The sequence below is a fragment of the Oncorhynchus nerka genome, linkage group LG2 (genome assembly GCF_034236695.1).
Source record: "Oncorhynchus nerka isolate Pitt River linkage group LG2, Oner_Uvic_2.0, whole genome shotgun sequence".
NCBI classification, from domain to species: Eukaryota; Metazoa; Chordata; class Actinopteri; order Salmoniformes; family Salmonidae; genus Oncorhynchus; species Oncorhynchus nerka.
Genome location: NC_088397.1, coordinates 24032322 through 24043406, shown reverse-complemented (window position 1 = coordinate 24043406; position 11085 = coordinate 24032322). Strand labels below are relative to the sequence as shown.

General features: G+C 42.3%; 1 protein-coding gene across 1 annotated transcript; it reads left to right on the top strand.

Annotated features, from left to right (window-relative positions):
• Positions 1 to 6227: 6227 nt before the first annotated feature.
• LOC115144567 (cerebellin-4-like) lies at positions 6228 to 8882 on the top strand. Its single transcript, XM_029685617.2, has 7 exons — positions 6228 to 6543; positions 6650 to 6712; positions 6805 to 6867; positions 7032 to 7073; positions 7773 to 7835; positions 8245 to 8373; positions 8588 to 8882. Exons 1-7 carry the CDS (start codon positions 6228 to 6230, stop codon positions 8872 to 8874), a joined length of 963 nt encoding a protein of 320 aa, XP_029541477.1. The 3' UTR covers positions 8875 to 8882.
• Positions 8883 to 11085: the final 2203 nt, after the last annotated feature.

Sequence of the window (11085 nt, the reverse complement as noted above, 5' to 3'; positions counted from 1 at the left end):
GGTTGAATAGAAGTGTTCGCGAACATACTGTATATAAAATAGTACTTTACCACATTGCATGACATACTCAATCCATTAATGTTTGTTGCAGCACATCAACAATTCCATATATAGGCCATACAGCACATACTGTACCTTGAACTACAATACCTAATACACCTTGGATATCACCTAGCCTTGGAACCTGAAACCAGTTCCGTCTAAAAGTTGCTTTAGGCGTTGCCTTGAATGTGGATTGTGTAAGCTTATCGGACGCACAATAAAATACGGAATAGAAGAGAGAACAAAGACGACAATGTGGTATACAAGCACTAACCTGAATCGTGGCAGAGTATAAGGAAAAGCTCTGAAATAACCTAGAACTAGAGCCACAATAAAGTATACATTAAATTACAATAACGTGAGAACAGGACGGTGAGGATGAAGTCTTCCTCACTGTGACTGACACACTATTAAACTCAGGTTGTATGTGTGCTCTCAGACTGTGCTAGTCCACTGAGCCTATGTATTGACTCAGGGAGAAAACACAAGTCTAGCACCACTCACTGAGTAGCAAGATATATAAATCACACAAATCAACAAGTGAAACAAATCACTCAAGTGCCATAAGTCAATCTCTGCCCTCAAACAAACATGTACAGTACAAATGACGTGGTCTGATTATGAAAGGCTTTCTTTCGGTCAGTGACTGAAACGCTGTCTGAAACAGTGCTACAGTAATCACAGCAGTGGTGAGCTGAAGCTCTGAAACGATCTTTTTCATACATTATTTCCCTCTCGCGTCAACAAGTAGAGGGAGCAAAGAGGGCTCCACTTCCTTTCCTCCAAACAACCTTTAACCTGGAGTCATCACAGCAGCAGCAGTGTTGACACCTCTTTAGTTCCTACTGTTGCAGCTACAAGCATGTTGGGAGCTTCGATAAGAACGGTGGACAACAAAACTAGGGTGAAAGACGTAAGGTTTTGCCCAATCCACAAACACAACATCCTCCACAGATTGGTGACGTCAAACGGAGTCGGATATAACGGGCGAGTCAACTGTGATTGTGGCAAATACCCGAGTTCCTTTACCCCGATTGATAGGGTTAAACTAGTGGTGAGGCTCTTACAAAGAGTCTGAGCAGGGCAGGCCAACAGAGTACACCTGCTAATGGAAAAAAGACTGGTCTCCTCACACTCACACACGCATCCTCCGCCACTAACTACAACCTCAAAGAGCACGGCATCGAGATGAAAGATACGACTAGTGCCTATCTGCACAATGAAATGCATGCACAAAGGGAACACGGACTGACACCGTTCAAAGCTAAGTTCAAAGCTACGTGCTGCCTGCTTCTCACACCCTCTGGCCAGTGCATTCTGATCATCAATAGGACTATAATGTTGTTCTGTCACACCTGCCCTGTCTCTTGTGAGACTCCATCCCAGAGCACATCTAGACGGAGAGAGCCCTGATGCAATTAACAAGGGCCAAGGTGAGGAATTTTAGCTACACAACAGCATGAAACCAAGACATGGTCTTGAGGTATGCTTCGGTTTTAGCCTTGAGAGAGAAATCCTTGCAGGGAAGCAAAGTAAACAACTAACATGTTTGCTGTCGGGAAAAACAGAGGTGAATGCTGTGCTTCAACCATATTGTAATTCTAAAGAAGGAACAGAAAAGGTGAAAGGGTTTTTATGGCAGCTTCATGTGTTCACTCTTTATTTCCCAGAAACTAATGTGTTTCGGTTTGGTTAATGGTTTATCTTCAGGTGGAATGAGTGAGTAGGTTTGTCTAAAGGGTCTAAGGCAGTAATGTGCTTCTTCTTTCATGAACAGAATAAGTTGGCAAGCATTCTTCTATAAGTCTTTCAGACGAAGGACACCCTTTTGGTAAGCATCACAAGGTCATCACAAAGTCATCTAAAGCAAGGAGGTATTGTGCCTCAACTTGTTTAAGATTGAAAGATGTGTAGCAACCAACAGCCCAGGTATACAAAGGACAAATGCAGCAAATAGAATAAACACATCTGTACATACACCACAAAGAAACACAAAGTAACCTTGTACATTTTCACTCCAATATGCTCTCAAACACAATTCAAGAAAATACATTGGATTATTGGGGAAAATGTGTAACACTTTACTTAAAGCAGGCAGTTATAATGCTTTATATCTTGTTATAAGCATCCTTTACGATCATTTTTTTTTACAAGGCTTATAACATGTCTTTCTATGGAGCAAATCTTCAACTGGCCAAAGTATTTTTTCTTCATTATCTCATAACACAGTCATCATGCTTCTAACTGAGCTGCTAGGCTCATCTGGGGGAGGTTTGTTTTGCTTCCTGCCCGCCTGTCTGTGCTGCCTGCACTGTCTGTGCTGCCTGCGCTGCCTGTGCTCTGTGCAGAGTGACATTGAGCCTCACCCTTTCCGGGGCTCTCTCGTGTTTCACTCCAGTGCACATTTCACTGGTCTCTCCACTCCTCCGTCAGACAATGAGCTTTTTACTGCATATATTATCCCTGTTGTTGTTACGCTTGTTGTTCTGGATTTTCTTTGTATCAAAAAAAAGGAAATGAATTATTAATAGTAGCAGTCAGATATTTATGAGATGTTTTGTATTTGGGATATTTTACCTGTCGTCCATCATTTCTGTCACTGGGATGAAGTGGAATGGTGAAGTTTTTCATTCAGTTGTCAAATGTAAAATATATTCTTGGTGTGTTTTCTCTGGTGAGCAAAATTGTGTTGCTTTGAATATGGTTACAAAATATCAATGTGATACTGTAATAGGAGCTTTCAGGTGAACAACAAGAGGAGCAGTCGTAGGTAACGTCATAGAAATATTAACTTTAGCCATCTTAAATTCCACCATTAGAGGTATACACACATACTGTAAGATTTGTAATTTGCACATTGACATAGCACAAGTTGTGTTTGCAGCTACTCTTCAATTCGGCTTTTAATCAATCAAATTGATAACAACAAAATGTTGAAAAAATAAACACTAACTACACATCTAATGTAATATCATAAATAAATGAAATATCATTCCATCAAATCCCAATAAACATGTTTTAATTTAGTCTTCTCCAGCAATAATAAAACCGTTTACACCAACATCTTCTTCGAGGTGAGTGTTGAGGACACAGATACTGACCATCTGATACTAAACAGTGATGAAGATGTCCAACTGCTGTCATGATTATGTTCTTCCTTTATATCCCAGTCAACAATTTCTTGAGTTTTTGTTCCACCACCATGACTCTTAAATAGTGATTACTGTGCCCCCTACTGGTTATAGAATAATACTGCACTATCATTTAGGACGTTTAGACGGAATGAATATCACAGACAATTAATAATTCCACTATAATGACTCCAAGTATACAGTTAGTGACAGATCAAATGACTTTCTGTGTGAAACCAGGATGGATTGATTCATTTCCTCATCTGATCATTTACATAATCTGACTATTTTAGAGGCCGGTATTAAAATCAAAGAAAAGGCCAATGGAAAATACATAGGGGAAATTGTATCAATTTGTCAGCGAATTGAATTTGGAGAATTTGACACAAATCATTTGTTACAAAAACACATGTTTCCCTCAGTCTCGGAGACTTGCAAAATGAAGAAAATGACAGGTGGAAGCGGCCTGTCGCGATCTATCAAACCGTATTGTATCGTTGTTATATAATGATTATTAGTGGCAGTAAGCAGATAACCATCATTCTATCAAGACTGTATTTGGGTTGGTGGTTACCCAGCTAGCACAGTGGATCTGGGCAGATTCCGGCTGAGAGTCGGAGCACGAGGCTGAGTGTCAGACTCGGCCGACGTCATGTGGCCCGAGTCTGAGCTGACTTCGGCAGTATTACTTATGGCTAGGATGCGGGGATGGAGCACGGGCTGATTCCGGTGTAATTGATCTGATCCGAAATTGTTACTTGGGTGTCGGGCCGATTGAGGCTAGTCTCTGGCAGATGATTACACGGGCTGCTTTATATAATTAACATTTCATTATGTATTTTTCCATATTTTCTCATTGTTTCTGTGATCAAAAAATACAATTAACATTTAAATAAAAAAACGTAAGAGTCCTTGTGTAGTATTTTAGTATTTTGCTACTTTGTGCAAGGCAATTGATAACCATTCAAAACTTTGTGGGTGGAGCTTCCCGAGCGACGCTAGTTTGCTAGTTTGAGATCCGTGCCGGGCCGCAACCGATAGACCCATGAGGCGACTTACAATTGGCCCAGCGACATTCGAGTAGGGGAGGGTTTGGCCGGCCGGGTCCCTTCGCGCTGTAGCGACTCCGGTGGCGGGCCAGGTGCATGCACGCTGACACGGTCACACAGGTGTATGGTGTTTCCTCCAACTGAAAATGTGTTTTTTTGTGAATGGGTATAATTTGTATGTACACAATGTATAATAGTAATATTTAAAATGAGTAAATTGGGTCATTTGTTTACATTTATTAAAGTTGCATTGGGCCGCTTCTGGGGGGATTCTGGTAAGATACCGGTAAAGTGGCTGAATTCTGGTAGACGGAAACGGCCCGATGTACTTGGGCCGATTCTGGGCAGTCATTCATTTTGATTCCGGCCGAGTCCGACACCCGATTCCGGGCCGATTCATTCAGTTCCGGCCCCCCACAAGAGGGTATTGTACAGTATCCTTGTTCAGTAATCTTGTTCAGTAACTTCATTCAGTAGCTTTGTTCAGTAGCCTTGTTCATCTCCTATTCACTACTGTATTATTACACTCACCACAGCCAACTGTTAAATAAAAAACATACTTAACAAATCATGCTATTACTACTCTCCTGTTTAAAATATCTAATTCAATGACCTTGAATAGTGATACTGATGAAATTTACTGAAAAAATATGCTATTGTGCATAGCTGTAAAGTTTTGCTTAGAAAATACATACACACACTTTCTCTCTCTCACTCTCTTTTACAGTGAAATAGTTGGCATCAATCTGACAAAAGTCAAATAAATGGTAATTTTTAATACAAGCACATCTCTCTTGCTCTGTCTTGGTTTGCCCTGGCTATTTGCCACACCATAAAAAAACAATCACCAGTATCATATCCCTAACATTTAACCAGGTTACCACATATCCTCATACAAAAAGCACCACTACAAGAATATGACAATATCAATTACATGGAACCCACTGATTTCCCATTCTTCCAAAGTAGAAGAGATCAGCTGAATATATGGTCCAGGTCAAAGGTCAAATATCATCTCCCCCGCATTTTGTTTCCCAACACAACAGCCCCTCAGGCGCTGCTAACGTTCTCTTTCCTGCATCTTTATCGGACTGTGGGGGGGGGGTCAGTCCCCAGGTGGAGCTGTTGAGTACTGTTCAGCTCCTCTCCCCCACCAGCTAGTCAGTCAGTATGTCCAGGAGAACAACGCTTTGGGTTATTCATCGATTGCCTATTTCAATCCTAGCGAAAGCTACTCCGTGAACACACACACACACACACACACGTACCAACGACTGGACACACACACACACACACACACACACACACACACACACACACACACACTCCAAACGCAAGCACACCTATAGGCTCATTTATGATGAGCATATCATCTTACTACTACAGTATGAATACCAGCCGTGAGGCTCCTTGTAAAACATCCTAAATCAACACATTTAATGGTATAATATATAGATAAAAAAAACAAATGAACAGATGACTGAATAAATTAATGGGAAGTACTGACTACTGGTTGTTCTGTGGGCTGCTCAATTGATTCGACAGCATGCAACAGTTTGTGTGTATGTGTGTGTGTGTGTGTGTGTGTGTGAGCGCGTGCGCATGTGTGTGCATAACTGTAAAAAGAAATGTCATTATAATATGATTGTGTTACTTGTGAATGTGTAATCAGTTAATCTGTGTGTCTACGGTGTGCATTCATTCACTGTGTGTGATCTGTCACAGTATTAGTATTATGTAAATAGATAAACACAAACATCAACACACGGTACCTTATGGAGATAAAGAAAGACCTTCAACCAAATAACAGGTTCTCCCACAACCTTGCAGTGTCTCAGATTAAAAAGGCAGTCAGCTCACCTTGAATTCTTCAGCAGGATCCTTGACGTTACTTTTGTACACATCACGTCAGAAACATGTGAAACACTTCTCAGGCTTCACTACTTTTTTTTGCCTGTAGTGAGCCTCACAGGCTGTGTTATTTCTGAAGAGGTGTCGTTTCAGAATGAGGGGTGCTGTAGCTCTGCTGGTGTTGCTGCTCTGTCGGTCTGGGACACGGGCTCAGGGAGAGAGTGGAGGGGATAGAGAGAGTTTGGTGGAGAGCCGCGGGACTGGAGATACAGAGTTGACTAGCAAACAGACGACCGGCCAGACCATCACAACGCCTGATATCTGGGGTGAGGTAGAGGAGCTTAGAGACGTGGTGGATAACCTGGGAACCATGATTTTGGAGCAGAGAAAGAAGATGAGGAACATGGAGAAAAAGATGGAAAGAAGGTGGAGAGCAAAATGGCGAAGAGGATCTGAGGCCAGACTGGAGAGTGAGAATGCTGGTATTTATGGAATTTGGTTCATTTAGAAGTCATTTCAGTGGAGGATCAACATGTTTTTGAGAATTGTTTTTTTTCTTCTCTCCCATAAATCCAGCTATGGGGGCCAGACTGAGTGTCATCGAGAGGGAGGTAGAGGACTCTAAAGAACAGAATACAGGTCAGAAGGCTGTTTTGTAATATAAATTCATTTGTTATAATGAGGTCAGTTCAAAGGAGGATCATGAACTTACTTTCTTCCCACAATTCTAGCCATGGGCGCCAGACTGAGTGCCAGTGAAAGGGAGGTGGGGGAGCTGAAGAGAATAAATGCAGGTAATGTAGTTTGTCCACCAACATCAGTTGTTTCTCATTAGAAAGAAAGGGTCACGAATAAAACTGTATTTGTAAAATTGTCTATGAAGTTGTTTATAGACAGTTAGTTATGCATATTTCTCATATGAACTCACTTTTCATGGCTGTTTCCCATGCCATTTTAGCCCTGGAGGCCAGAGCGACAGACAGTGAGAATGGGAACACAGGTAAAGGACCGGATTCCCGGATCGCAGGCGTTTGTTGCCATTTCCTACTCCTCTGAACTGTCATATGCCTTAATTACAAACATGTCTGGGATCTGTTAAATGATGACCCTAGTTTTGCCAAGGGGAAAGTACTGAGCTATGTAGGGAGAAAGGCAGGATCTCATGTTTGAGATAATGGAGGGGGACATTAATTACAAACATGTCTGGGATCTGTTAAATGATGACCCTAGTTTTGCCAAGGGGAAAGCACTGAGCTATGTAGGGAGAAAGGCAGGATCTCATGTTTGAGATAAAGGAGGGGGACAATAGAGAGAGACTACTTCCTGGAGGAAGATGCCATGCTGACTCATTCGTTTCCATGGGAATTCTTAAAAAGATGGGTGGGGCGAAGGATTAAGAGGGTGTGAACGATGCTGAATGGCCGTAAACAAAGAGCCCTCTAGAAAGGGCATTTTTCTCCTACTTGTCTCCAAAATGTAAAAACAGGTTTATCAAATTTCAAAGAAACATATCTTAATTATATGATATTATATGCCATTTTGAAGTTGAGTCTGAACTTTTATCAAATGTAAAAGAAAGACAATCTTGAAAATTGGACATAAGCTCACCTTCCTGAGTTCAGTCACATATATGAAATCATTCTGGTTAAAACAGAGAGTTTAAGCTTCAGTTGACTACTCTGTCTTTTTGTAATGGTAGCCTTAGAGGCCAGACTGGATGCCAGCGAGGGGATGGTGGAGGAGCTGAGGAGAGAGAATGCAGGTAAACACCATGGTGCATATACTGTAGGCCTGCAATTGCACATGCTTGTAAATCTAATGGAATGGCTGTTGGGCTGTTGGGCTGTAGGGCTGTAGGGCTGTAGGGCTGTTGGGCTGTTGGGCTGTAGGGCTGTTGGGCTGTTGGGCTGTAGGGCTGTAGGGCTGTTGGGCTGTAGGGCTGTTGGGCTGTTGGCGAATCAGTGTTGTTTTTTTTCTTCATTGCCGAATGCGTTTGTAATATGATAAATGTTGCAGATTGCATCTTTGCTTTCCACTTAAACCATTTGTTAGGATTTCATTTCCATGTCTTTTTAGGTGATTTTTGTCTTCATCAGGCTCATATTATGCATTTAACATGTTTGTTTTTGTCTTTAATCAGTGAATTTGAATTCCCTCCTCTGTTTTCATAGACAGACCAAAGGTGGCCTTCTCTGCTGGTTTGACTAATGATGGATATTTAGGACCCTTTAATAGTATCACCACACTAGTATACAGAAGGGTCATCACCAACATCGGCAAGGCCTACAACCCAAATACAGGTACAGAACACACAAAAACTTTCATCTTGTATTCAAATGTGATCTGGGATCAGATCATGTTCACATTAGACATCTGCTATCGGACAGGTGTACACATGCATTGTGATTGTGTCATCTTTATCCCATATAGAAACATGTAGACAACCAGCTATTCCAGCATTGCTAACAGTGTCTGTGACAGTCTGTTAACTTATTTTACTCTCCTCTGATGCAGGTGTCTTCACAGCCCCAGTGAGAGGACTCTACTACATCAGATTCACTGCCATGGGTCTCAAGGGTCCACCGTCCATAGATGCCTATATTTACCACAACGACAAGAGTGTCATGTTCAATCACCAGAACAATGACAATGGGCGTAATAGGTTCTTGTCTAATGCGTTGACTCTAGAGCTGGAGGCCGGGGATGTGGTCTACATGCGTCTCCCAGTAAATCAGGAGCTCTATGATGAAAAGTCGAGTAACTACAGCACCTTCAGTGGCTTCCTGCTCTTCCCTATGTGAAGGGAGCACTCTGGTGTGAGTTTGAGATCAATAAATTATCCAGATTATTTCTATCATTGATGTGAAGCGACTCCTTCACTCCGTCCAGGCTTTTCCTTGTATTTTTGACTGTTAGAATTGCAGAGAGAAAGGGAAATAAGATAATAAGAATCATAAAAATGAATGATTTATTTGATTTGAAAATGTAAAAGGTTGTTACGTTCATATGTTGATGGACATGATAAGAAGTCCAGACCCCTCTTTGACCAGGAACCAAGTCAAAGTGTGAACTGGTAACACAACGGTGCTTGTCCTAGTAGTGGTGTTCAAGGCACACTCAGGTTGACATTAAACAGGCTGTGTGTGTCTCTCTCCCTACCTCCCCACGGTAAGGCCTCCACACCAACACAAAACAGCCTCTTCATCTTTGTCACCGCTTGTGAACAGAACTCAGAGAAAAAAGACATCAAATGTGGCATTCCAAAAGGTTCAGTTTTGGGTCTGGTACTGTTCAGTTTATACAGTATATGTAACCCCTTGGCAGCATTATCAGAAAGCACGTAATTGATTTTCACTGCTACGCACAGAAACATTTCTGTGTCACCAGAGTATTTTAGCTCCACAGATAAATTCGTAGACTGTATTAGTGGTTTAAATACTTGGATGGCTCACAACTTCCTCCAGCTAAATCAAGACAAGACTGAGGTACTTATTATTGGAGCCAATTATTACAGAGAATTTGGCTCACATTTTAATTCACGGGCAGTAAAGATAAAACACCAGGTACAAAACCTAGGTGTCATTTTATATTCTGAACTCAACTTCAAATCACACATTAGGAATGTGACTAAAATAGCTTTTTACCACCTGAGGAATATTTCCAAGGTGCGGCTGTTTCTCTCTCAGGCTGATACAGGGAAACTCTTTCCATGCTTTTATTACAAGCAGACGACTGCAATGCTCTCCTGTCTGGTCTACCCAAGAAAGCCATTGGTCAACTGCAAAACATACAGAACGCTGCAGCACGGGTACTGACCAAGACCAGACAGAGAGCACACATTACACCAGGTCTAATGTCTCTGTACTGTAAAACATACAGAACGCTGCAGCACGGGTACTGACCAAGACCAGACAGAGAGCACACATTACACCAGGTCTAATGTCTCTGTACTGTAAAACATACAGAACGCTGCAGCACGGGTACTGACCAGACAGAGAGCACACATTACACCAGGTCTAATGTCTCTGTACTGTAAAACATACAGAACGCTGCAGCACGGGTACTGACCAAGACCAGACAGAGAGAACACATTACACCAGGTCTAATGTCTCTGTACTGTAAAACATACAGAACGCTGCAGCACGGGTACTGACCAAGACCAGACAGAGAGCACACATTACACCAGGTCTAATGTCTCTGTACTGTAAAACATACAGAACGCTGCAGCACGGGTACTGACCAAGACCAGACAGAGAGCACACATTACACCAGGTCTAATGTCTCTGTACTGTAAAACATACAGAACGCTGCAGCACGGGTACTGACCAAGACCAGACAGAGAGCACACATTACACCAGGTCTAATGTCTCTGTACTGTAAAACATACAGAACGCTGCAGCACGGGTACTGACCAGACAGAGAGCACACATTACACCAGGTCTAATGTCTCTGTACTGTAAAACATACAGAACGCTGCAGCACGGGTACTGACCAGACAGAGAGCACACATTACACCAGGTCTAATGTCTCTGTACTGTAAAACATACAGAACGCTGCAGCACGGGTACTGACCAAGACCAGACAGAGAGCACACATTACACCAGGTCTAATGTCTCTGTACTGTAAAACATACAGAACGCTGCAGCACGGGTACTGACCAGACAGAGAGCACACATTACACCAGGTCTAATGTCTCTGTACTGTAAAACATACAGAACGCTGCAGCACGGGTACTGACCAGACAGAGAGCACACATTACACCAGGTCTAATGTCTCTGTACTGTAAAACATACAGAACGCTGCAGCACGGGTACTGACCAGACAGAGAGCACACATTACACCAGGTCTAATGTCTCTGTACTGTAAAACATACAGAACGCTGCAGCACGGGTACTGACCAAGACCAGACAGAGAGCACACATTACACCAGGTCTAATGTCTCTGTACTGTAAAACATACAGAACGCTGCAGCACGGGTACTGACCAGACAGAGAGCACACATTACACCAGGT